Source organism: Vipera berus (assembly GCF_964194415.1).
Source record: "Vipera berus genome assembly, chromosome: 6".
In the NCBI taxonomy this organism is placed as follows: domain Eukaryota; kingdom Metazoa; phylum Chordata; class Lepidosauria; order Squamata; family Viperidae; genus Vipera; species Vipera berus.
This window is the reverse complement of record NC_138208.1, coordinates 9117509-9145439: the sequence shown is the minus strand read 5'-3', so window position 1 is coordinate 9145439 and position 27931 is coordinate 9117509. Positions and strand designations below refer to the sequence as shown.

The following is a 27931-nucleotide window of genomic DNA, read 5'->3' as shown; positions in this document are numbered from 1 at the left end:
ATTTTCCTATCTCTAGGAGCCTCGCGCTTCCAAGCGAATGAAAGTGCGGCAGGCGTCCAACATCGCTGGTAATGCGCATGCGTGACAGAATCGGTCACCTATAGGGCCCAACCATCGGACGGTCTCTGCTGGCTAATCGGGCGCGCGAGGGTTCGGCGAGCTTCCTGCTGCTTTCAGCCAATCAGCGGAGCGGAACTAAACGGAACGGCGCGGAGAGACTCTTAGGCTCCTGTCCGGGAAAACGGCGAGCAGAGAAGGGTAGAGGCGTCCTCCTGCCGCCAACCTGCGAGTATCGCAAGAGGAGGTGGCAGCTGTTGGGCTGATGGGGGGAGCAGAGAGAAATTGCGCATGTGCAGAGTGCTTGTGCTGAGCTCCTGACTTGCACTGCATGCATGTTGTTAGAGTGGGTTGCAAAGTGCAGAGTCTACTCTAACCCATATTATTCAAGCTCAGCAACTTTAAAATAAGTGGATTTCATCTCCCAGAATTCCCCAGCCAACTGGCCAGGGAATTCTGGGACTTGAAGTCCACTTAAAAGTTGCTGAGCTTGAGAAACATGGATTTCTAATGGCACTAGGTAGTTACAGTCTGGCTCATTTTCCTTTTATCTTCTATTTTGCAAAATCTACCCGCTATCTGCACTCTTTAATAATTAACAAAATAACATTCCTACCAATTAACAAAATAACATTCCCACCATCAATGTTCCTTGATCTAATTTAATTCCAGCTGGATGAAAAACACTCTTACTTCCCCAATAATCCTTCAAAATAACTATCCTCTTTATCGGTTTTAAACTTTTTACATCCAATTTTTTTTGCCAAAAGTTTTTAAATCTTTATAAAGTTTTTTCCCCCCTTTATAGTATTAAAGGAACAGGAAGCAAAGGAGAAAGGAAAAGATGGGAAGTTTTTCTTTTTCCCTTGTTTGAGACATTAATCATGCAAATGAAATGAAATGTAATTAATCCATGCATTGATCCATGAATTAATAATATAGACGTAAAAATTAGAAATTCCAAACAATACTGTGTAAAAGGAAAGTACTTCTTTTTGACTGACAAGCTTAATTAAAGTAATATTTTTAAAAATTCCATTAAAAAAGTCAGATGAACACCCACTGACAGTTTACAGCTTGGTGGCTTTAAAAAAGATTTTAAAAACAAGAAATAGAGATAAATTGGCATCTTTCCTTTAAAAACTACTTGCTCTGAACAAGCTATTTAATTTGCAGTTTGTGCTTCATACAAAGCATTAGGAAATTGCTTTTTTATTATTTAATTTGATACTAATTATATCAGTCCCTTGTAACCTATGAAATGTTGTTATCAGGTATTGTTACCTAACATATCCTGTTGATTTCGGTTGAAGTGATGTGTGGCTAATTTGGTTCAAATCAGAGCTTCTACAATCAGCAGGACTTGCAAATTTTCCACTTGCAGAAAGTGTCATTGTCTAGCAGAAATGATAAACTATCCTGATGCTTAATTTAAACCTGTAATTTATTTCTAACAGTTGTCCGTGCCAAAGATTGCCATTAAAGGTTAAACTGACCATATACCGTTGATTGATTCATCAAAAAGGACAGTCCTTTATTTCAGAAAGCTGCCCTTTCAAGGATCAATAGATTTATTTTTCAAAAAGTGAGTTTTATCCTTTGTTTTGTTCATTTAACTTATACGAGTATTACCATGTAATATATAGTCTGACTGCAGAATGTCCTTTTTAATACTTGCTTCTTAGAACTTCATAGCTTCTTATGCTTTATAGACATTTTTATTAGACTATGTCCTTTTGCAAAGTTTTTCTCGGATTTGCTCTCGAAATTTCTTCTGCGCAGTGATAGACCTAATCACCTTTTCCCCTCTATCCTTACAAACCTCTTTCAGGTTTGCCCTGTTATTCAGCTGCGTTCTTGGTGTTTTGCAAGAAAATGTGGTCACCATAGCTGTGTCATTGTCAGAAAAGATTGCTTTGCAGCATTAATGTGTGCTAAGTGAGTAATCACTTCCAATAAACAATGGCTACGCAAAAAAATAAAAATAAACCAAGGATATGAATGACCCTGCTAAACTCAAAACGTCCTAACAAACTTGTAAAATTGATATGAATCATGGGATAGTTTTCACTGATTAAATCTGGAGCATTCTGAGATTACCTTTGGCTGGAAAAACTGTGCAGGACTTTGTCCTAATGGAAGGTTATTGCACTCTCAATTGTTGTCCAAGAGAGCAGACTGTCCTCTGAAGACCTTAGTTAGTTACCTTTAGCCTGTCTAGAGTTCCAGTCGATTTTATACAGAGCTGATATTTCTGATTAACCTTGATTTGCCAATCTCCAAACCCTCTTATTTTTAATACAGGTAGTCCTCGACTTACAACCTTAATTGAGCCCAAAATTTCTATGGCTAAATGAGGCCTTTGTAAAGTGAGTTTTGCCCCGTTTTGCAACCTTTCTTGCCACAGTTGTTAAGTGAATCCCTGCAGATGATAAGTTAGTAACCCGGTTGTTAAGTGAATCTGGCTTCCCCATTGACTTTGCTTGCCAGAAAGTCGCAAAAGGGGATCACGTGACCCCAGGATGTTGCAACCGTCAGTTTGACTCTGTCTGAATTTTGATCACGTGACCATGGAGATGCTGCAAAGGTCGTAAGTGTGAAAAATGGTCAGAAGTCACCTTTTCCAGTGCTGTTGTAACTTTGAACAGTCAGTCACTCAATAAACAGTTGTACGTCGACAAGCTGTACTAGCTTTCCCTGATTGCTCATAAAAAAATATGGCATAATTTCCTGACATTCTGAAGGAAAACATGTAAGAACAATTGGGGAAGTCCTAAAATAGACATAATATATGATACATAATGATAATAAGGCAATAGAATAGAATAGAATAGAATAGAATAGAATAGAATAGAATAGAATAGAATAGAATAGAATAGAATAGAATAGAATAGGATAGGATAGGATATTGGAATATAGAATAGAATAGAATAGAATAGAATAGAATAGAATAGAATAGAATAGAATAGAATAGAATAGAATAGAATAGAATAGAATAGAATAGAATAGAACAGAGTTGGAAGGGACCTTAGAGGTCTTCTAGTCGAGCCCCCACCACTCAAGCAGGAGAATCTATACCATCTCAGACAAGTGACTGTCCAATATCTTCTCAAAAAACCTCCAGTGATGGAGCACCCACGATTTCTGGAGGCAAGCTGTTCCACTGGTTAATTGTCCTCACTGCTAGGAACTTTCTCCTTAATTCCAGGCTGCTTATGTCTTTGGTCAGTTTAGAACCATTGTTTCTTGTCCTGCCCTCTGGTACTTTGGAGAATAGTTTGACGCCCTCTTCTTTGTGGCAGCCTCTCAAATACTGGAACATTGCTATCCTGTCACCCCTATTTCTTCTTTTCTTTAGACTAGCCAAACCCAACTCCCGCAGCCGTTCTTCATTATATACAGCCCCTCTTTATATTCCATCCTCTTCCATGTCATTAAAGTACCATATGTGAAATTTTCTTTTTGAAAATAATTTAAAAACTTATCCAGTGCATGAAAAGGTCCTCATCCCTAATTTAGCAACAAGTGCACATTTGAATTTTAGGTAAATTAAGATGTTCACGACCGATGACAGAAACCCTCTTCTTAAAAATTACATCTTGCGGCTGTTAACTTCTACATACCGGTATATATATTTTTTTAAAAAAAAACCAGAATGGGAAGGGTCTCTTTTTTCAATGGATCAAACGGTGTTGAAATTCATTAACTCGTCAAACTGATTGCAATCCCAGCTTCTGATTTTGCATGTGAATTGCGCGTGTCAAAGTTCTTTGCTCTGATTTCTGACTTTAGCCACATATTTGCTTGTATCGATCCACTTCCTTTAGGATAATGACAGGATTGGGCCAAATTGGCTGACGATTTCCCCCTATCCGTCCAACCAGCATGTTCCTTACTTGACTTAAGGCTACAGTTTGTTAATGTTTGTTAATATTTGCTGAAGAGACGGTTTGTCAACTGAGCATGAAAAAGATGAATGGCCAGACGTGATGCCGAATTGACAAATATTGATTCTGGTTGGTTTGTAGAAAAGTGAACTTTGTCCTGAGGAGAAGAAACCAACATTCCTGAAAATGGAAAAAGAAGCATCGGTTGAAGCTCTAAAATCTGCCCAGGAAACCATCATCAAAGAAGAGGTATGTGGGATTTAACTGGCATCATTTTACTCCAGGGCAACTTAACTGTGATCAATGTTAGGTTCAAGAGCACCAGAGTCGTTTTGTTTCTTGATTGTTGTTTTTTGTTTTTTTACAAATGTGTTACAGATAACAACCGCAACTGAGCCCAAAATTTCTGTTGCTAAGTGAGACATTGGTTAAATGAATTTTGCCCCCTTTTATGACTTTTCTTGCCATAGTTGTTAAGTGAATCACTGTACTTATTAAATTAGCAACACGGTTGTTACGTGAAGCTGGCTTCCTTGCTCGTCAGAAAGTCGCAGAAGGGGATCACATCATTCTCCCCCCCCTCCCCCGGGACACCGGGACAGTCATAAATATGAACAAGTGACCAAGCATCTGAATTTTGATCACGTGACCCTGGGGGATGCTGCGACGGTCGTAAGTGTGAAAAACGGCCACTTTTTTCAGTGCTGTTCTAATTTTGAATTGTCACTAAATGAACTTGTAAGCCGAGGACTGCCTCTGCTTCCCCACCGTGAAATTGGCCCTTTCGATGATGCAGCAGAAATATTTCTCTACCTTCAGTTGCCTACTTTTTGTCAGAATATGAGTTTGGACCTCCGAAGATGTCTTTGTAACGCACAGTCTGGAGGTTACGAGATGAGTGGGCTCCATTGCAGAAGTCCTAATGCAAGGGTAGGCAACCTCGGCTCTTTTATGACTCATGGACTTCAACTCCCAGAATTCCTGAGCCAGCACGGCTCAGTTTGGAAACCTCTCCCTTTCCCCTCAGCCTGGCTGGCTCAGGAATTCTGGGAGTTGAAGTCCACAAGTCATAAAGCGGCCTAGGCTTAGGCCAGGGGTAGGCAACCTTGGCTCTTTTATGACTCGTGGGCTTCAACTCCCAGAATTCCTGAGCCAGCTATGCTGAGGGAAAAGGGAGAGGTTTCCAAACTGAGCCGTGCTGGCTCAGGAATTCTGGGAGTTGAAGTCCACGAGTCATAAAAGAGCCAAGGTTGCCTACACCTGGCCTAGGCCTAGCCCGCTTTATGACTTGTGGACTCCCAGAATTCCTGAGCCAGCCACGCTGAGAAAAAAGGGAGGGCTTTCCAAGCTGAGCCACGCTGGCTGAGGAATTCTGGGAGTTGAAGTCCATGAGTCATAAAAGAGCCGAGGTTGCCTACCCCTGTCCTAATGAAAGGAAACCCTGTGTGGCCTTGGCTGAAATGACTGAACATTGATGAAAGCAGCATTCTACCCATGTCAGAGAGTAACTCTTATTGAATATATGACCTCCTCCTTTGTAAGCAAGCGTAAAGATCCTTTTCAGTCCATGGCTTGGCTCGCATTGAAGACGGGATATACTTACATTAGGCGAGTTTTGGATATTAGCAATGAAGTGTCTATTGGCTTGTAAGGAATATGGGAAAGTGCTAATACAAGGATAATATTTTGTTTTATTTAGTTTGCTCTTTCTCCACAATGCTCATAATCAAATTTGTGTAGAAGAAGAGCTGTGTAACCAATGGATGGAAACTAATCTAGGAGAGAAGCAACCTAGAACTAAGGAGAAATTTCCTGACAGTGGGAACAATGAATCAGTGGAACGACTTGCCTCCAGAAGCTGTGGGTGCTCCAACACTGTTTTAAAGAAGAGTTTGGACAACCATTTGTCTGAAATGGTATAGGGTTTCCTGCTTGAGCAGGGGGTTAGACTAGAAGACCTCCAAGGTCCCTTCCAACTGTTATTCTGTACCTATCCAAATATCCTCAGGAAAATTTATCAGTGCCATATAAAAACACTGGGTGTTTTTTTTCCTCAGTAACAAATCTTCCTTACATTGTGATCTTTCGGGCTTTTTTTTTTGTCTTTTAACCTCACCCCAGGTAATTAAAAAAATTTGGGTGCCAGGATAAACCTGCTCTAACTTGAAAGACAATATTTGTAATTGTGTCCCAGCCAATTTCTGATCCTTGGTAGGCTTAATGAAAACTTTTAAATCCTTCTTCACCACAATGTTGTAAGTCCCGACCGAATTAACCAGATGATATCAAAGGTATATACTGTATATAGGTTGAGCTCCAACGTTGTACAATACGAGTCATGAAGACGTTTTGAGTTTCATGACACCATGGCGCAAACGATGCCATTTTGACACGTGCTGCTACTGATGATAATTGTGTATTTTGCAACCTTTGTGCAAATGCATGATGTCCCTTTTCCCCCTTAATTCAGCGGTCCCTGCAAGTCCTGATCATAAGCCTTACTCTCGTGTAAGTGAGCCTAAAGTTGCAGTTCCCTCCTTTGATAGATCACATGGCTTTGGACCATATGAACATAACTTATAAACGGGGTTTTTGTTGTATTTGTTCTGAGGCCAACTGGCATAATTCCTTATGCCAGTTTGCCGCAAGTAATTTTTCCTTCATTTCATGATTTGTGTGTTGTCCTTCGGATAGGAGCCCCACCATTTTTCTTGTCCTGGGCAAGGATGCATCATTTTTGAAAGTCAAGGCCTTCGTCAGAGCTTTGAACTATCATTATTTGAGCAGGGTACGGTCAAGGCAAAAAAAACCACATATGATTTACTTCACATTTAGTTAATATTATTCCTCCCCAGTTATATATTTAACATTTTGTCTGTTTATTAGAGCATATTAAAAATTATTATAGGTTACACAGTTGGATCTCTCTGGAGTTTGTTTCCTTCCAATTGAGTTGTTGTTAGCCACACATTGGTGATTTAAACCAAGATTTAATTGAGGTTTTTTTCCCCCCCAGACCATTACTCAAAGAAAATGGGTGAAGCTTGACCAAACCACTTATGTTGATCCAACAGGTCAAACAAGGTACCCATCCTAACTTTTATTCGGTCTATAAACTAAGAAGAGACTGGACAGCCACTTGTATGAAATGGTATAGGGTTTCCTGCCTGAGCAGGGGGTTGGACTAGATGACCTCCAAGGTCCCTTCCAACATTATTGTTGTTGTTATTTTTTTTGTTGTTATTATCATCTATTGGGTAAATCAGTAATTATCAGACCAATTTGTACTCAGTATCTGAGTTCCCACACTGTGCTCAACCATGGTTTGTTTAAAACATAGGTTATACCAGAAGCCACGGTGGCATGGCTCACATATAATGCTGAATGAAAGAATTTGCAGGCCACATACATGATTTAGCTTGCAGCTCCACACCACGTCATCAGGGTAACCTATCAAAACTGAGTGGCCAAATGTTTCATTTTTGGCAGCACCATATTACAGTTTCCCCTCCCCCCAAAAGTAAAAATTTAATTGTCTTAACTCCTTCAAAAATAGAGTCCTGAAGCTTTATCTTGGTGCTTCCTGTGCCTAGATAAAGTAATGGAAAATATCTAAAAAAGCTACATAAATAACTAAAAAGATAATAAATAATTAAGAGATAGATAGATAGATAGATAGATAGATAGATAGATAGATAGATAGATAGATAGATAGATAGATAGATAGATAGATAGATAGATAGATAGATAAGACAGACAGACAGACAGACAGACAGACAGACAGACAGATAATGGATGGATGGGCGGGCAGATAGATAGATTAGAAAACTTGATATAGTAAAGCAAACTTTTCAAAGAAAAAAAGCGCAATCGATTTGGTCAAAATGGCATTATCCATCACAGCTTTTGAAACTCGGGCTTTGACATTTATCTTCTTTTCCACCCTTGTATTTTTTAAAACAGAATATGGGAATCGGTTAAACGTACCACCAGAAAAGAAGGGGTTTCTGCTGATGGTAAGCCAACTTTCCTTACTACGCATGTCAAAAAAATAATAATAATCCCCTTGCCCAATAACTGCTGTATGAGCAAACTGGACAAGGTGTATTACACACGTAAGGAAGAACAAATCGGTCCTAGCACTGATGATATTGGGTAATGAAACGTCTGCAAGTAAACAACCAAGCTCAGAGAGCACCAAGGACCCCACAAAGCACCAATCAAGGCAAATGGGAACATTTACTCTGTGGACATTCCTGTTCAGTGCATACTGGTTAAATGTTAGGTTTGTGATAGACTCTACTCTCAATTCACCTGAGAAGGTTCTTCCAAGTCTTTTCCAGCATTCGGGAATGTGGAAATGGCTACTGGGGGCTAGAAACTTGAAAAAGCAGTGTTTCAAACCAAGGAAGCAATAGAGGGTACTACTGCAGTGCAATTTGACACTGTGGAGGCTGTGGTTCAAATCTACTTTCCTTTTAGAAGCCCCTTGGGCTATTCACACACACACACACACACACACACACACAGACACACACACAAACTTCTGGCTATACCTACGCCACAAGAGTGTGGGAAAGTGGGAGAACATCATCCTAAGTGGTTTTGAGTTCCTTCAACAAAAGAAGGGATACAATCCATTGTGTTTTTTTTAAAAAATGTGGATTTGTCTTGTAAATGAAAGCATATTTATTTTTGCGCTGATTTCTCCCCTTTTCACCGGGGGGGGGCTCCAGAAAGCTAACTTTTCCTGCCAACTAGGTGAAATGTAAAGAGAACAACTGGTCACCACCAAGTGACCTTTGCCAGCCAAGACCAATAAGGCGACTGCTGCACTACACAAGTTCTCCAGACATCTCGGGTTATCGATGGGTATTGAATCTTCAGCTGTTTTCATCCTTGCAGTCATGTTTTTTTTGCCTGTTTCTCCTCCCGGCTGGTAGGTGTGGCAGTTATTCCCGTGCTGCAACGAACTCTCCACTATGATTGCATTGTCCTAGTGAAACAGTTTAGGCCTCCCCTAGGAGCCTATTGCTTGGAGTTCCCTGCAGGTAGGTGATTAGACTTTCGGCTTAGTCACTGTGATGAGAACTTTCCTTTTCCATTTATTTATTTATTTATTTATTTATTTATTTATTTATTATTTTTTATTTTTTATTCATTTATTTATTTATGGGACTTATATCCCTCCCTATCTCCCGAAGGACTCAGGGCGGCTAAGAACAATAATATACAACAAATACAGAAATTAAGATAAAATTAAAATTAAAGGCCTCTGTGCAATAAATTAAAATTAAACATTAAAAATAAATTAAAAATTAAAAATAAATTAAAAATTGTAAACATAATTAAGATCCCTGTCAGTCCAGGTCAGCCAGGTGAAAAAAGGAGTGTTTTGAGGCCGCGGCGAAAGGACTGGAGATCTTAGGCCATCCGAAGCTCAGGGGGGAGCTGATTCCATAGGGCTGGCGCTCCCACAGAGAAGGCCCTTCCCCTGGGGGTCACCAGCCGACATTGTCTAGCCGACGTTACCCTGAGGAGGCCTTCTCTGTGTGAGCGTACTGGGCGATGGGAATTTGTTCCCGGCAGCAGATGGTCCTGCAAGTATCCCGGGCCTAAGCCATGTAGGGCTTTAAAGGTAAGTACCAGCACCTTAAATCTCACCCGGAGGACAACCAGTAACCAATGCAGCTCACGCAGGAGGGGTGTAATATGGGAGTATCGGAGTGCTCCCATCACTACCCGTGCAGCCGCACTCTGCACCAGCTGAAGCCTCCGGGTGGTTTTCAAGGGCAGCCCCATGTAGAGAGCATTGCAGTAGTCTATACGGGAGGTAACGAGTGCGTGGGTGACTGTGCGTAGGGCATCTCGGTCCAGAAAGGGGCACAATTGGTATATTAGGCGAATCTGGGCAAATGCCCCTCTAGCCACGACTCCAATATGATTTTCAAAACTGAGTCGTGAATCCAGGAGGACGCCCAGATTGCGTGCTCTATCAATTGGACGTAACATCTCTCCTCCTATAGTCAAAGATGGAACCTCTTGGACTAAACGAGATGACGGTACGTAGAGCCACTCAGTCTTGGCCGGGTTGAGTCGAAGCTTGTTCTTTCCCATCCAGATCTGTACCGCTTCCAGGCAACGGGACATCACATTGAGGGCATCACTGGGTTGGTTCGGGGTGGAGATGAATAGCTGGGTATCATCAGCATATTGGTGATACCTCACCTTTTCCTTCCCTTTCCTTTCCTTTTCCCCTTTCCTTTTCTTCTTTCCTTTTCCTTTTCCCCTTTCCTTTTCCCTTTTCCTTTCCTTTTCCCCTTTCCTTTTCCCTTTCCCTTTTCCTTTTCCTTTCCTTTCCCCCTTTCCTTTTCCTTTTCCCCTTTCCTTTCTTTTCCTTTTCCTTTCCTTTTCCCTTCCTTTTCCTTTTCCCCTTTCCTTTTCCTTTCCTTTCCCTTTTCCTTTTCCCCTTTCCTTTTCCCCTTTCCTTTTCCTTTCCTTTCCCTTTTCCTTTTCCCCTTTCCTTTCCCTTTTCCTTTCCCTTTTCCTTTTCCCCTTTCCTTTTCCTTTTCCCCTTTACTTTTCCTTTTCCCCTTTCCTTTTCCTTTCCTTTCCCTTTTCCTTTTCCCCTTTCCTTTTCCCCTTTCCTTTTCCTTTCCTTTCCCTTTTCCTTTTCCCCTTTCCTTTCCCTTTTCCTTTCCCTTTTCCTTTTCCCCTTTCCTTTTCCTTTTCCCCTTTACTTTTCCTTTTCCCCTTTCCTTTTCCTTTCCTTTCCCTTTTCCTTTTCCCCTTTCCTTTTCCCCTTTCCTTTCCCTTTTCCTTTCCCCTTTCCTTTTCCTTTTCCCCTTTTCCTTTTCCCCTTCCCTTCCCTTCCCTTTCCTCCTTTCCTTTTCCTTTTCCCCTTTCCTTTCCTTTCCTCTATCTTCCTTTCCTTTCCTTCTCTTCCCTTTCCCTTCCCTTCTTTCCCTTTCCCTTTCCTTTTCCTTCCCCTCCCTTCTTTTCCTTTCCTTTTCTTCCCTTCCCCTCCCCTCCCCTTCCCCTTTCCCATTCCTTTCCTTCTCTTCCCCTCCCCTTCCTTTTCCTCTCCTCCCCTCCCCTCCCCTCCCTTGCCTTTTCCTTTTCCTGCCCTGTCCTATCCTGTCCTTCCCCCCCCCCCAAGGAATGGATGCTTAGGACCGCTCTTAATGTCAGGGCTCAATCTTGCTACTTTGAGTTTGAACAAAAGTCAGGTTCCATAATTGGAAAACATTCATGTGAGTGCTGAGGCTTGGGAGAATGTTTTCACCACTTGTATATATTCCGCAGTCCCAAGAATAACAGAGATTTATTACAAGAGTATCGGTAAGGGTAATTAGCAAGTAGAGCCGGGGCAGTGCTGAATTTGCTTCGCTGGCTGCGCGTGTCTGCAACGAAGGATTGAATTCACGGGCTCCAGGTTATAGGTACTGCGTAACTGATGAAGGGGGGAAAGGCCACCTCGATTTTTGCAAGAAAGCTGCTGAGTCAGTGTCTTCCTCCTTGAGCATGGAAAAGGAAATTTGCCCTATTCTATTTAGCTAAACCAGTATGGCTGATAATTCAAACATCACAAACCATGGTTGAGGAAAGCAGCAATAAGGAATCGGGCTGAGCGGTCCGTTCGCCCCCTCATCCTAAAGGCCCTCAGCTTCAGAAAATAAATCGGGAACAGAACATTTTTATAAAGTTTCCCATGGAAGTGTTAGCAGGAGATTGTAGCTTCAGATCATTAGGATATCTAGGATAACAATCGGGAATTACAGAGCTTCCAGGTAGGCGAGAGAGGGCTGCAAACTGGGTTTCTTGCTTGGAAGGTTTTTCAGATTTTTTGTTTTCCATCTTTAGAGCCTTCTCTAAGGTTAGTAAATTCTAAAGACGAAAGCGTTGTTTGAAGCAAAGATCAGAATCGCACGAGGTAGCTGGAATAGCATCGCTGATAGCGTTTCATCATGTTGTTTCATGCTAAAATAAATAAATAGATATCAAGACATTCTTTGAGGAGCCAACATTTTTCAGGGTCTCTGGGATCACCTAGGATAGCTTGTGAGATTTCTACCATGCTTATTGTAATATTGCTAACCACACACACACACACACACCTCCATCTTGTGACACTGCACAAAATACCACCGAAGGCACCATGTAGGGGTCGGGAAAAAGTTGCCGAGCACATCTGATCAGGATCCGAGAGTCCAGATTTCCCAAGAAGGTTGTGTGTCTTCCCTTGAATAATGTGTATGTGGTAATTTTGGGACAAGAAAATCTTTCGAGGCATAAGAGGTGATGTATTTCTCTTGAAGCTAAGAAACCCCAAGTTTTCTTTAAGCTCTGGTGGTCTCGTTGTACCCCCTAAATTCTTTTTGACAGAGCTGCCTGTAAGTCAAGTTGTATATTTGCACCGCAGGTCTGATTGATAGCAATGAAACTCCCGAGACCGCTGCTTTACGGGAACTGGAAGAAGAAACAGGCTATAAAGGAGATATCCTTGAATGTTCTCCAGGTAATTTTGGGGCTTTGCCATAACTGTTGAAAAAGAAGGGGTGTCAAGGTAATAATTTAACAGCTAACCAGCTTGTATAATGTGAGATGTACGATGTAATGTAATGTAAGGTGGATGGTGCAATGATAGGAATGACTCAGCAGGGTCTGTGTCTCTTTAAGAGCCTGAATATAAAAGGGAAAGCTTTTACTGGCATGTTTCTCTCTCATCCATTTCTTGCTGTAATAGCTGTGTATGTATATTGTTTCTAGTGTATATTGTTGATAGCGTAATATAAGCCACCATTTAATACATACCATTGTGTACTGTATTTACTCCTGGGTTACCTCAGCGCAATAAGACTGTGTATGCTCTGACAAGGAAAGAACGACTTGAGGATCCTGAGCTTGGTTGTTTTCTTGCAGACGTTTCATTACCCAATGAGGTAACACCATCAGGTCCTGAGGATGTTTGGGTAATGAAACGTCTGCAAGAAAACAACCAAGCTCTGGGAGCATCAAGGACCCTCCATTTCATTCCTGAGCCACAAATACAGGTCGTCCTCGACTTACAACAGTTCATTTAGTGACCATTCGAAGTTACAACGGGATTGAAACAAGTGACTTATGACTGTTTTTCATACTTAACAACCGTTGCAGCGTCCCCAGGGTCACATGATCAAAATTCAAGACGCTTGGCAACTGACTCGTACTTACGATGGTTGCAGCATCCCAAGATCCCGTGATCACTTTTTGGTGACCTCACAAGCAAAGTCAATGGGGGAAGCCAGACTCACTTAGCAACCGTGTCACTAACTTAACAATTTCAGTGATTCCCTTAACAACTGGGGCAAGAAAAGTCATAAAATGGGGCGAAACTCCCTTAGCAAACGCCTCACTTCACCAGAAAAACGTTGGGCTCGATCGTGGTCGTAAGTCGAGGACTGCCTCTGTTCTGCTTTAAAGAATGACTTGTAACCTTTTTGTGTGGTATGTTTGAACATTCAGAGACCTTTGTAAAATCCAGGGTTTCTTTTAACAGCCACCCTCATGAGGCTCCCAATGAAAAAGAATTGGGATAACCCAAAAAATAAATAAATCATAAATAACTCACCTACAGGAAATACCATAAAACCCTGAAATAATAACAAGCAGGGCTGGATGGGGAATTCTGGGGGCTGAGGTCCACAGCTCTTAAAGTTGCCACGGCTGGACACCCCTGGCCTGTTCTGTCCCAGCCTGTGTGAGCCCTTGTTAATTCACAAGGACAAACCCCTCTTTTAACAAGTAGGCCGGAACTGCAGGAAAATTAAACCCCTTTTATTATTATTTACAGACCTGCCAAGTGTCCCAAAAGCAAAGGCAAACAAAACACGATTCAAATGGAGAATTGTCCAAAGGCAAACAAAACACGATTCAAACAGAGAATTGTCCACAGGCAAGGCAAACAGAACATGATTCCAGAAAACTTGATTCCTTCACAAACGGTTGCCTTCAGCAACCAGCACCGCCCACACCTTCCCTTTTTATTATGCAGCCCCAAGGCGTGGCTTCTTGACGCCTTCTCCTCTGCCTTTGGAGCCGCCCCATGGCCTCCCTCTGTCTAGCTCACATTGCCTGTCGGCATTTGCGAGCGCCTATGATGACTTCCAGCTGTGAGTCCTCAGAGTCTGACTCAGCTTCCCAGCACAGCTGGGACTTAGCCTGAGCATGAGTGAAGGGGCCAGGCTCCTCATCAGATTGTAAGTCCTGGAGCTCATCAGAGCCTTCCTCTGACTCTGATGGCTCTCCCTCCCCTCCTCTGATTCCCCAGACTCAGCTGCCAGGTCCGCTGGCTGGCAAGGAATCACAACCCAGCCAAAAGCTTGGCAGAAGAGCATTTTTATCTCTTCTTTTGAAAGTTAAAACAGGGGCCGTTTTTGGACCATCTTGGTAGACAGGCTATTCCATGAATCAGAGCAGACCCCACAAAAGCTTGATTCCTGGCCCCTAATTTCCTGGGCAGAGGGAGCCTGTAGCATATCTTGGGTTGAATGTGTAGGACAGCTTAATGCTGTGCTGGTCCTAAAGATCAAAAGGACCTGAACCATCTGGGATTTTTTTAAGCAATCACAAGCACTTTGAACTATCCCTGGAAGCCTAGAGCACACGAAAATGTTCTTTTCCTGAACTGTTTCCCAACCCCCATCAAATTGCCCCGTTCTGTGCCGATTGTAGTTTCAAAATGGTCTTCAGGAGTAGCCTCAAGCAAACCATGTTGCAGCAATCTAAAGGCAAGCTAGGAAGAGCACCAGTGACTTGGCTGTTCCACAACAGGCTGTCCTGATGTTCTGTCCCAGCCTGCATACATCCTTGTTACTTCACAAGGCAACCCCTCTTTTAACAGTAATCTGGAAAAATAAACCCCCCTTTTTTTATAAGTTACAGACCTTGTCCACAAACAAAACGGAGCACGAGCCAAAACAGGAAGTAACTCACTGCTGAAATAAACAGACCATTATCTCTTGACACAGAAGTTCTTTGCAAATGGTTGCCTCCAGCAACCAGCCCCGTCCACGCATTCCCTTTTTGTTACGGAACCCCCCAAGGCGTGGCTTCTCACTGCTTTCTCCTTCTCCCCTGGAGTCGTCCCATTGCTTCCCTCTGACCTACTCGTGTGACCTGTCTGCGTTTACGAGCGTCTCTGAGGTCTTCCAGCTGTGCTTCCTCCGAGTCTGACTCATCCTCCCAGCACAGCTGGCTTTCAGCTCGATCACGAGTGGAGGGGCCAGGTTCTTCCTCACTTTGTAACTCATCAGAGCCTTCCTCCGACTCTGCTGGCTCCCTAGGCCCTTCCTCCTCCTCCTCCTCCTCCTCCTCCTCCTCCTCCTCCTCCTCCTCCTCCTCCTCCTCTGATTCTCCGGACAGAGCTGTCGGGATCACAGGCTGGCACGGTATCATAACAGCTGATAGCAAAGGGGTTTCTTCCTGTCCTCTCCTTGGGTTATCCAAACAGGAGAGCTGTTGGCTCATGGACCTTCTGAGGGGTACAACCCCATTCAGGGTGAACATTTGAATTTATATGGAGCCAGGCACTTTCTTGATCAACAGCCATCCAGGGTTATAAATTGGGCAAGATGGCGAGGGTGGCATTGCCATCTAAGCTCTGACCTATTTGTCCGTGCCTCAGCGTAGCATACAAATACAAGGAGCGAGGCCTCAGTCACAATGCCTCTTGATGGTTTTGACCTCTCCTCAAGGCCTCCTCTGTCAGCATGATTTGAGTTGGTCCCTTCCAGTCCTTAAGAGTTGAAATCTCCAATGCATTTTCCTTTTTCGACCCAGGATGGAATTGCATAATTTGGTATCATCAGCACATTGATGTACCTCACTTGGAACAGTAGATGACCTGACCTGGCTGCTTCATATAATTGCTAAATAAAATGAAAGAGGTGGTGAGATCCATCATAAGAACTGGAAAATTTGACCTCACATTCTTGTTGAATAGAAGCACCCCTTAAAACTAGTAGCAGACCCATTGCACCGTAATACAGAATCCCCAGTCCTTGGCCCTCTTATGACTTGTGGACTTCAACTCCCAGAATTCATCAGCCTGCCTGCCTGCCTGGCTGAGGAATTCTGGGAGTTGAAGTCCACAAGTCATAAAAGGGCCAAGTTTGAAGACCCCTGTTGTAGGCCATCCCAAAGGATACTATGCTACTGAGAAGTCCAGCAGGATTAGAAGCAGATCTCCTGGAGAAACTCTCTCTGTTGTGACTCAGGGCCAGCCTGTGGGTCCGACAGCCGGGTCCGATGTATCGGAGGACTCAGATGTGGGGGAGGAGGGAAACGAACCGGCTGATGATGATTTGGAGGCTTTGCAGAGTCCTCAGCCGGGGACCTCTTCTCAGCTGTGTGAGCCCGAGAGTGCGGAGGATGATGACCCACAGCTGGCCCTGTTCAAGGACGCCCGACGCAGGAGGCAGACGAGCAGGGACAAACAAAGAAAGACTATGGGACTCCTCGGGAGGAGGCACAGGGAGACCACGCCCTGAGCTCTCTATAAAAGAAGTGTTTGGGGAGGGGCTGGTTGCTGAAAGCAACTTTTCCGCTTGAGAAGACAAGCTCTTGTGTTTTTGTTAACTGCGTAATTAAATCTTGGCAGAAGCCTTTTAGCCTTGGACGCTTTCCAGACTCTTCTCTTAATTAGGGGTTGCGAGGAGAGGGCTGGTTCAGAACAGTTTGCTTTCAGCCACCCACCCCTTAATACTACGATGGAGCAGCTTCTTGCCAAGAATGCCCAGCTCAACCAGCAACTCACCCTGCTGGCCACTCAGGTGGCACAACTGCAGGCTCAGGTACATGCTGCCCCCCCACCCAGGAGGAAATGTCAGTTAGCTATGCCGGATAAATTTGCTGGTAAACCAGAACTGTTTCCTGCCTTCCTGGGACAATGCCAGCTTTATATCAGCGTGAGAGCAGCTGATTTCCCCACTGACCGTGATAAGGTGGGATTCGTGTTGAGCCTTCTGTCGGGAGATGCAGCTCGTTGGGGCACGCCTCTGTTGGCACAGCCTAGCCCTTTGTTGGATAACTTTTGGGGGTTTTGTGACCATATGCGCCTCATGTACGAGGACCCGATTAAGGCGCAGACCGCCACCCGACGTCTGAAAGCTTTGAGGCAGGGTCAGCGCCCCCTACAGGCCTATATCAGCGATTTCCGGCTGCTTAGCCAGGATTCCGCCTGGAATGAGGCTGCGCTCGTGGATGCCTTTCAGGATGGCTTGTCAGAGGAGATGTTGGATGAGCTGGCCCGCGTGGACATTCCCTCAGATCTGAATGGGCTGATCCATCTTTGTCTGCGGATCGATGCCCGGCTGCAGCAGCGTAAGAGTCGCCGTGCCACCCCACAGACCCCTGCCGCCCCTGTTGTGCGTGAGCCCCCAGTCCAGAGGGAGGAGCCAATGGAGCTGGGTGCCGCCAGGTCCCGTCTATCGGTGTCGGAAATGGACAGACGACGATCGGAGGGGTTGTGTTTTTACTGTGGGGACCCTGGACATTTGGCTGCTTCTTGCCCAAAGAAGCGTCAGCGGGCGTCAGTGACCAAGCCTGCTCCGAGAAAGTCCCCTGCTTTGCTATCGGGAATACGGCCCGAGCCCGATCTAGACAGTGTGAAAGATCGGGCGACCCACAACGATCACGCCGAGCGACGCCGTTCCGACGGTGCCTGTGAACCTCCACGGCATTTGATTTTGGAGGCACGACTGATCCTTCCTGGCAAGCCAGAGGGGATTCCGGTCCATGCCTTAATTGACTCTGGGGCTACCACTAACTTTATGGATTCGGCCTTTGTGGCCAAATGGGCTGTTCCCCAGTGTCCGGTGGATCCGCCCATGCTTGTGGAGACCATCGATGGTCGAGTGCTCCTGTCCGGGCCTATCACGGCCGCCACGCAACCCGTGTGTATGGCCATCAGTACCCATGTGGAGGCCATTCAGTTTTACGTCACTTCGGATCTGCACTTCCCCGTGGTCTTGGGACTGGCGTGGCTCCGGGCGCATGATCCACAGATCTATTGGTCTCAGAACTTGGTCACCTTCCCAAGTTTGCAGTGCGTGGACCACACCCGCCATATCTGTGCCGGCCAGGTGGAGGGTTCCTCAGGGGTTTCCTTGCCTCCCGTACTGTCCGACTTTGCTGACGTGTTCAGCGAGTCAGAGGCGGACCAATTACCCCCGCACAGGCCCTACGACTGCTCCATTGACCTAGTCCCTGATGCGCCTCTCCCAGTGGGGCGTTTGTACTCCATGTCGGAGCCCGAGTTGGCCGCATTGCGGGACTTCCTGACAAAGAACTTGGCTCGTGGATTCATCCGGCCCTCGTCCTCGCCAGTGTCTGCGCCCGTGCTCTTCGTCAAAAAGAAGTCGGGCGAGTTACGGCTTTGCTGTGACTACCGGAAACTCAACGCTATCACGGTGCGTAACCGCTACCCGCTGCCCCTCATCCCCGAGCTCTTGGACCGACTCCGGGAGGCTAAGATCTTCACGAAACTGGACCTGCGTGGAGCTTACAACCTCGTCAGGGTTCGGCCGGGTGATGAGTGGAAGACAGCGTTTGGTACTCGCTATGGACATTTCGAGTACACGGTGATGCCGTTTGGCCTGACCAACGCCCCTGCTGTGTTTCAGCATTTTATGAATGACATCTTTCGGGATCTGTTGGACCAGTTTGTTGTGATTTACCTGGACGACATCCTGATTTACTCCCCGTCGCGTGAAGCGCATCATCAGCATCTCCGTCAGGTCCTGCAGCGCCTCCGGAAACATCGGCTGTTTGCCAAGTTGGAGAAGTGCCAGTTCTACCAGGTGACCATTGATTTCTTGGGCCACCGCATTTCTCCTGAGGGCATCGCCATGGATCCAAGTAAAGTTGAGTCGTTGCAGAGTTGGCAACCCCCGCGTCGCGTGAAGGATGTTCAGCGACTTCTTGGATTTGCCAACTACTATCGGACATTCATCCCTGGCTTTGCTGCCTTGACAGCCCCCCTCACCCGGCTCCTGCAGAAGAAGACTCGGTTCCAGTGGAACGCCCCCGAACAACAGGCGTTCCAAGCTTTGAAGGACGCCTTCATGAAGGAGCCCATCTTGAAGCATCCTGACCCGCAACGGCCGTTTGTCGTGGAGGCGGACGCCTCCGACATTGCCATTGGGGCCGTGTTACTCCAGGCAGCGACGCCCAACGGTACCCTTTTCCCTTGCGCGTATCACTCTCGGAAATTGAATCCCTCGGAGCGCAACTATACCATCTGGGAGAAGGAGCTGCTGGCCATCAAGGCGGCGTTCGAGGCTTGGAGGCATCATCTGGAGGGGGCGCGGCATCAAATCGAGGTCCGGACGGACCACAAGAATCTGGAAAGCCTGCAGACCGCTCGGAATTTGAACCAACGCCAGATCCGGTGGTCCCTCTTCTTTGCGAGGTTTGACTTCCGGGTGCGGTACATACCAAGCGGGCACAACCAGAGAGCGGATGCTCTGTCCAGGAAGCCCGAGTACACCCGAGTGGAAGACAAGCTTCCGCCCAGGACAGTGATCCCCGTCGAGTCTTTTGCTGCGGTACGGGAGCCGGTGGATATACGGGCTCGGATCCGGGAGGCGCAGCAGCAGGAGGCGTGGGTGGCTCAGCGGAAGGAAGAGGTGGGGCCAGATTCGCCTTGGTCGGTCACGGATGGACTCCTGTATTATCGTGACCGGCTCTATGTTCCAGGAGGGCCACTCAGGGGACTCGTCCTCAGCCAATGTCATGATAACCCGGCTGCGGGGCATTTTGGCCTGTTCAAGACTCTGAACCTGGTCTCCCGTACTTTCTGGTGGCCCCGAGTCCGACACGATGTCCAGTCTTATGTCACCTCCTGCGTCCCATGCAGGCAGGCCAAGTCAGCGACAGGGGCCCCGCCTGGTTTACTGCAGCCTTTGCCAACGCCCAAGAGACCCTGGGGGGCTGTGTCCATGGACTTTCTGACGGATCTACCCCCATCCTCCGGCTTCACGACAGTGTTTGTGGTGGTGGACATGTTGACCAAGATGGCGCACTTCATCCCCTGTCGCGGCTTACCGTCAGCTCGCGCCACTAGTCGCATGTTCATCCAACAGGTGTTCCGGCTGCACGGCCTTCCCGATAGGGTCGTCTCCGATAGGGGGGCCCAGTTTACAGCCCGCTTCTGGCAGGAGTTGATGCGGGCGTTGGACATTAAGGTTTGCCTCTCGTCCGCGCATCATCCTCAGACCGACGGGGGTACCGAGAAGGTCATCGGCATCTTAGAGCAGTATCTGCGCTGCTATGTTAACCTGCAGCAGGACAACTGGGTGGACTATTTGGCCATAGCCGAGTTTGCCTTTAATAACTCGCAACACACCTCCACGCAGATGACACCGTTCTTGGCCAACGTGGGTTATCACCCCAGGTTTTTTCCCCTTTCGCCCGTGGACTCACCGGAGCCGGCAGCGAACGAATTCATGGCGGAGTTACAGGCGATCCATCGGTTGGTGCGACGGCAGCTGGAGAAGGCCAAGGCCGACTACAAGAGGTTCGCCGATCGGTCGAGAAGGGATACGCCTCCACTATCGGTGGGGGATCGGGTCTGGCTGTCCACCAGGAACCTACCATCCACTCGGCCGGCGAGGAAGCTGGACCACCGTTACCTTGGACCGTTCCCAGTCGAGGCCGTCATCAACCCGGTCGCCTATCGTTTAACTCTGCCACGTTCCCTGCGCGTGCACCCCGTCTTCCATCGGTCCTTGTTGGTCCCCGAACAACCGGCCTGTCCACTTCGCCAAGCGGAACCTCCCCCATCAGGAACTCGTGATGGAGGCAGCACCCCCGAGTACGAGGTCGCCAGCATCAGGGATTCCCGCTGGCTGAAAGGTCGCTTCCAGTACCTGATCGAGTGGAAAGGGTACGGGCCGGAGGACTTCACATGGGAAGACGCGACCGCCGTTCATGCCCCTGCGTTGGTAACTGCTTTTCACGAACAGTTCCCATCCCGACCGCATCCGGATCGGCAGACCCGAGGGAAGGGCCCTGCGGTGCGGGATAGTGTTGTGACTCAGGGCCAGCCTGTGGGTCCGACAGCCGGGTCCGATGTATCGGAGGACTCAGATGTGGGGGAGGAGGGAAACGAACCGGCTGATGATGATTTGGAGGCTTTGCAGAGTCCTCAGCCGGGGACCTCTTCTCAGCTGTGTGAGCCCGAGAGTGCGGAGGATGATGACCCACAGCTGGCCCTGTTCAAGGACGCCCGACGCAGGAGGCAGACGAGCAGGGACAAACAAAGAAAGACTATGGGACTCCTCGGGAGGAGGCACAGGGAGACCACGCCCTGAGCTCTCTATAAAAGAAGTGTTTGGGGAGGGGCTGGTTGCTGAAAGCAACTTTTCCGCTTGAGAAGACAAGCTCTTGTGTTTTTGTTAACTGCGTAATTAAATCTTGGCAGAAGCCTTTTAGCCTTGGACGCTTTCCAGACTCTTCTCTTAATTAGGGGTTGCGAGGAGAGGGCTGGTTCAGAACACTCTCCATGCAGTTGCTAAGGGTCACCACCCACTTGATAGCATATAATTAGTCCAATTAAATCTGGGTGTTTATGTTGCTAAATCTGGAAACTGATATTGTTGACAGAAGAAAGCTGATGATTGCATGCTAGAAATGTTTAAGAGGTAGCAATAACAGTTTTCGGAATCGGAATCATAATAGAGCTGGAAGGGACCTTGGAGGTCTTCTAGTCCAACCCCCTGCTCAAGCAGGAGACCCTGTACCATTTCACATAGGTGGTTATCCAATCTCTTCTTAAAAACCTCCAGTGTTGGAGCATCTACAAGTTCTGGAGGCAAATTGTCCCACTAGTTAATTGTTCTCACTGTTGGGAAGTTTCTCCTTAATTCCTGGTTGCTCCTCTCCTTGATTAGTTTCCATCCGTTGCTTCTCGTCCTGCCTTCAGGTGCTTTGGAGAATAGCTTGACTCCTTCTTCTTTGTGGCAGCCCCTGAGATATTGGAAGGCTGCTATCATGTCCCCCCTACTCCGTATGCAAATCCTGCAACCGTTCCTCATATGTTTTGGTCTCCGGGCCTTAAATTGTCTTACCGTACTTGTTCTTCTCTGCCCTTTTTCCAAAGTCTCAGCATCTTTTTTGTAAAGTGGCCACCAAAACTGGATGCAGCATTCCAGGTGTAATCTTACTAAGGCTTTACTAGAGCAGTCCTAATGCTTCACGTGATTTTGATTCTGTGCCTCTATTTATACAACCGAGGATTGTATTTGCTGTTTTGGCTGCTGCTGTATACTGCTGGCTCCTGTTTTAAGTGATTGTCCACTAGGACTCCAAGATCTCTTACTACGTTTTGCTGATCTTCAGGATGCCTTTTAGGGAGGATATCAGTTTGAGGATCTTCATATGAGGATGTAGATGCTTGCCTTAATTAGTAACAGGTTCCGTTATTTTCACAACGGTGCTGTAAAGATTATTGACAACCACAATGATCTGATATTCAGAAAGGCAAATTCATTTTCACTTAGCCATGAAGCTCACCACGTGATCCTGGGACTGTCACGTTCTTAATAATTGAAGTTACACAAACGAATGTCGTCAGGCACAAAAGATCAAGTTCACACGTGAAGGTCCAACGAAACAGATTTATTGCTCCTCACGCCTGTGCACTGCTAGGAATCTTCTCAACTAACACTTAGCACCTGCTTGGAGTCAACTGATTTCAAGAGAGGTGGGACTTAGCTTGTGGCTACATAGGGATTCTAGGCTGAACCCTCTTTTGACTCCACCCCAAGGTTCTTGTACTCCTTCCCCTGCAAATATGCAGATAAAATAAGGGAGTGGCTATGTGTACCTTCTCAAGGACCTGTGCCAAAAATTGTGTAATTTTTTTTTTCTTCAATGGGGGCAGATCCATTCTTTTCTTTTCTGTGTAACTGAGTGTTGATGCTTTCCATAGCTTTATGCTTAGATCCCGGGCTGACAAACTGTGCGTCCCACATTGCAACCGTCACCATCAACGGAGACCTACCTGTCAATCTGAAGCCAAAACAAAAGCCCGGTGAGTGTTTTGTTAACTTCTTTCCTTTTTTCCCTTCCGACAAATTAACGTTTCCAAGGCTGAAGCTCCGTGAAGGTCCAATGGATTTTTATTAAATTTGGGGGGATGTTTATTAGAGCTCTCTAGAGCAGGGGAGTCTTCAGACTTGGCCCTTTTATGACTTGTGGACTTCAACTCCCAGAATTCCTCAGCCAGGCACTGGCTGAGGAATTCTGGGAGTTGAAGTCCACAAGTCATAAAAGGGCCAAGTCTGAAGATTCCCCCTGCTCTAGATAAAGGCCAGGCATCTTACAGTTCTCAAGGCCCTAAACATCTACAGATAACTTGATGGCAGCAGAGATACAGAATAAGCTTAATCTCTGCTGCCATCTACTGGACGATCACCTTTTTGCATTCTCGTTCAGCAGTGTTTAATGTCTTGAATCCTTTGGCGGACAGGTAGCCCTTGACTTACGACAATTTGTTTAGTGACCGTTCAGAGTTACAGTGGCACTGAAACAAGTGACTTATGACTGTTTTTCACACTTACGACCTGTTGCAGCATCCCCCGTGGTCACCTGATCAAAATTCAGATGCTCGACAACCGAATCATATTGATGACGGTCGCAGCGTCCCGTGTGTGTGTGTGTGTCACGTGATCCCCTTTTGCGACCTTCTGATGAGCAAAGTCATCAGGGGAAGCCAGATTCACTTAACAGCCGTGCTACTCACTTAACCTCTGCAGTGATTCACTTAACAACGGTGGCAAGAAAGGCCGTAAAACGGGAGAAAAACTCACTTAATAAATGTCTCACTTAGCCACAGAGATTGTGGTCGTAACTCGAGGACTAGCTGTTGAGATGATGGCATGACATCTGTGCAATGGTGAGGGTCGCAAAACTGGGATGATGGTTAAGGCTTAGTTACGATAAGTCCGCACATCTTCAAAGTTAACTTAAGGCCCTTAATTTATCTCTAGGACCCTTCGCTACGCAGCCCCCCCCCAAAAATTTTTTGATTTCACTCCTTTTAGGAATACCTGTGGGCTACAGCCTGGTGTGGGGGGGGTGGGGACACCATTATTACTTACCTACCATGAGTGACCCCCGATAGAGGCAGTTATCCTTAAACCTGCTGCAAGAAAAGGCATCAAACCATTCAGGGTTGTGTTGAGTGTCACCATTGTGCAGATAACACACAATTCGAACCCACTGAGATCTGGTTTTTGTGACATTTCTCTTCTTGTTTCTCCCCTACAGAGGAAGGAGGTACGTTACCTGCTTACGTTCATTTTGCCTGGATGATCCGAGATGAGTATTCTCAATTTCCTTTGGAATTCCAACTTCTGGGTTGGATCGGCTCTTCTTTTTTCATTCCCTAAAATCCTTCATCGTCAGATATTGTATGGGTTGTTTTTTGTTTTTTTTTTGAGGTCATGCTGCACGTTGGCCTTTGTTAGTAATTGGCACGTCCAGGCCGTCCTCAACTTAGGAGAATTCATTTAGTGACGGTGCAACAGTACTGAAAAAAGTGAGCTGTGACCGTTTTTCACCTTTACGACGGTGATCAAAATTTGGATGCTTGGCAACTGGCTCACACTTATGACGGTTGCTGTGTCCCGGGGTCACGTGATCCCCTTTTGCGACCTTCTGACAAGAAAGGTCAATAGATCAACCAGATTGACTTAACAATCGTGTTATTAACAACTTTATTTTTTTTATTTTAATTCCATTTATATCCCGCCCTTCTCCGAAGACTCAGGGCGGCTTACAAGCTTAGCAGTGATTCTGCAGTGATTCTCTTAACAACAGTGGCAAAAAGGTTGTAAAACGGGGCACAACTCACTTAACAATTGTTTTGCTTAGCAACAGAAATTTTGAGCTCAGTTGTGGTCGAGGACTACCAATATGTAGGGATCAGGGGAATGCAATTTTTTTTAAAAAAATGCTTCCAACCTAGAAATCTGTTTCTCCCTGGTTTGGGAAGATCCAGTTTCCTGCAGATGTTTTTTTTGCTTTGCTAATGAAACATCTGCAAGAAAACCACCCAGCTCAGAGAGCACCAAGTTCAACCCTGAGCTACAAATATTCTCCTTTATTGGTACTACTTCATGGAGGGGACTGAAAGAGGCCATTTGTGGTGATGGATAATGGCGCCAGCTCCATAAACTCCGCTTTTCTTCTTTTTCCCTCCTCAGAGTTTGTGGAAGTTGTTACGCTACCAAAGAACGACTTAATGCAGAGAATTGAAGGTAAGGAAGTATGGATGGAAAGCTTGTTTTGAGTTGTGGAACTGATGTTTCCTTGCAAGAATGAACCTAAAAGAGATCGGACAACCATCTGTCTGGAATGGTGTTGAGTTTCCGGCTTGAGCAGGGGGTTGGACTAGAAGACCTCCAAGGTCCCTTCCAACTCTGTTCTTCCTTCCTTCCTTCCTTCCTTCCTTCCTTCCTTCCTTCCTTCCTTCCTTCCTTCCTTCCTTCCTTCCTTCCTTCCTTCCTTCCCCATCACTGGAGGTTAGGGGGTGGGTGGGAGTTGGACTAGGGGACCTCCAAGGTCTTCTAACTCTGTTATTCTGTTATTCTACTATTCTTTTTTCCTTCCTTCCTTCCTTCCTTCCTTCCTTCCTGCCTGCCTGCCTGCCTGCCTTCCTGCCTTCCCCTCCCTTCTTTCTTTCCCTCTCTCCCTTTCTCTCCCTTTTCCTTCCTTCCTTCCTTCCTTCCTTCCTTCCTTCCTTCCTTCCTTCCTTCCTTCCTTCCTTCCTTCCTTCCTTCCTTCCTTCCTTCCTTCCTTCCTTCTTTCCTTCCTTCCTTCCCCATCACTGGAGGTTAGGGGGTGGGTGGGTGTTGGACTAGGAGACCTCCAAGGTTCCTTCCAAATCCGTTATTCTGTTATTTCTGTTAACTTCGTTAGTTATCATAGAGTTTGTATACACTGAGATTTGAATTCAGTACCTGTTGAAAGCGATAGGTTAAGTCCTTCTGAATTAATATATGGAGGAAGATTGAGGAACTTGTGGAACATTTGCTCTCTTGAGAGCCTGGGTGGGTACAAACCCTACCGTGGTGGCAATCCTTAGAAGACCTGCAGGAGAATATTTTCCATCTTTAAAAAAGGGTTTTTTGTCAAGAGTGAGAAGTGGAATATTCTCTTTAGCTTGGAACAGCCTTCACTGAATTCAGTGGGATTTTGCAGGAGGTGTGCAAAGGATTGCACTTAGCAACACCACGTGTAACCCCCACGTGTGTCACACCCTGCAAGCTCGCGATTGTTGAAATTTGAGTTCACCGCCTCCCATCGACTTGCAGAACAGGACAGAATAGGAAATTCTCAACACGTCTTCAGGCAACGAAACATCTCTGCCAAGTCCGGCTGGAGCCGCCAGAGCTTCTCAAAATAATCTGAAATGCAAATCTGGAAATGTTTCTCAACGACTGCAAACCTGTTGAGGCCGCAGCTTAGGAAAAACAGGAAAACGGTTCGATTTAGAACCAATTCGTTTAGTGACCGTTCCAAACTTACGACGACACCAAAAAAGGGGGCTCGTGACAGTTTTTCACACTTAACGGCCGTTGCAGCATCCCCACGATCATGTGGTCAAAATTAGGACTCTTGCCAACTGACTCACATTTATGACGGTCGCAGCGGCCCGGGGTCACGTGATCCGCTTGTTGTGACCTTCTGACCAGCAAAGTCAATGGAGAAGCCAGATTCACTTCACGACCGTGTGTCTAACTTAACAACCGCAGGGATTCGCTTCACAACTTTGGCGAGAAACGTCATGAAATGGGGCAAAACTCACCTAACAAATGGACACTTTGGGCTCGATTACAGTCGTAAGCTGAGGACTACCTGTTGTTTTTTTTTACAAGAACATCCTTCTCTTCCCAAACCTTGCAAGTTAATACAAGAATATTTGCATGGTCTATCTCAGGGGTCTCCAACCTTGGCAACTTTAAGACTTGTGGACTTCAAGTCCCAGAATTCCTCAGACAGCAAAGCTGGCTGAGGAATTCTGGGAGTTGAAGTCCCCAAGTCTTAAAAGTTACCAACGTTGGAGACCCCTGGTCTATCTGATGCAGTGAAGTTTCCCCATCATTTGACTGAAGGAGCTGTAGCCCCAGTGAGATCTCTTCTCTCACATCTGGGACACGTGTGTGAAAAAAATCCAGATGCATTTTTCTAGAAAGCGGACCTAATGCATACAGGCCCACATGCCTCCACAGGTAGTCCTTGACTGCCCAGCCCAATCTTTCTGTTGCTAAGTGAAACATTTGTTAAGTGAGATTGGCCCCATGTTACGACCTGCCTGGCCAGGTTTGTTAAGGGAATCACTGCAGTGGTTAAATTAGTAACCCGGTTGTTCAATGAATCTGGCTTCCCCATTGGCTTTGCTTATAAAGTCGCCCAAGGGGATCACGTGAGCCCAGGACGCTGCGACCGTCATAAATACGAGTCACCAAACGGCTGAATTTTGATCACGTCACTGTGGAGATGCTGCAACGGTCGGTAAGTGTGAAAAACGGTCGTAAAGTTACACAATTCAGTGCCGCTGACTTTGGTCATTAAACAAACTACTGTTAAGTCGAGGACCACATGAAAACCATCATCCATGGCCCTTTGAATGGAAGACCGCCCCTGGATGTCCTTTAAAGCATGTGTGTGTGTGTTTGTGTGTGTTTTCTGCAGAACTGGTGGCCGAGGAACACCTGATTGTGGATGCCAAGCTGTACGCTTACGCGCTCGCCCTGCGGCACGCGACAGACCAGCCCTTCCAGGTGCCCTTCATGAAGTTCTAAAACTCAAGCGTTCTAGACCTTCCGAGAAATTTTGCTCCGAATAATATAATCGAGCGGTTTCCTGCATTTTTTTTTTTACTTAATTCAACTTCGCTGGAATAGTTGGCAGAAAAAATAAAAAGTCTTCTTACTCTC

The 27931-nt window shown here is 46.1% G+C and overlaps 1 protein-coding gene across 7 annotated transcripts; it reads left to right on the top strand.

Moving 5' to 3' along the window:
• Positions 1–93: 93 nt before the first annotated feature.
• NUDT5 (nudix hydrolase 5) lies at positions 94–27931 on the top strand. 7 transcript variants are annotated; one of them, XM_081330854.1, is made up of 11 exons: positions 94–258; positions 1515–1642; positions 2362–2426; positions 4086–4193; positions 6961–7028; positions 7908–7960; positions 8888–8995; positions 12367–12462; positions 22918–23030; positions 25198–25249; positions 27687–27931. In XM_081330854.1, exons 4-11 carry the CDS (start codon positions 4131–4133, stop codon positions 27794–27796), a joined length of 663 nt encoding a protein of 220 aa, XP_081186980.1. In that variant the 5' UTR covers positions 94–258; positions 1515–1642; positions 2362–2426; positions 4086–4130; the 3' UTR covers positions 27797–27931. The 7 variants fall into 7 exon arrangements, with proteins under 7 accessions (XP_081186980.1, XP_081186977.1, XP_081186979.1 ...); XM_081330856.1 differs by having other exon boundaries at positions 206–304; XM_081330855.1 differs by having other exon boundaries at positions 253–350.

Coding starts and splice junctions, on each gene's coding strand:
- NUDT5 (XM_081330851.1), top strand. CDS start 4,131: ATGGAAAAAGAAGCATCGGTTGAAGCTCTAAAATCTGCCCAGGAAACC. Junction 4,194..6,960: donor AAACCATCATCAAAGAAGAG/GTATGTGGGATT, acceptor TTTCCCCCCCAG/ACCATTACTCAAAGAAAATG. Junction 7,029..7,907: donor GATCCAACAGGTCAAACAAG/GTACCCATCCTA, acceptor TTTTTAAAACAG/AATATGGGAATCGGTTAAAC.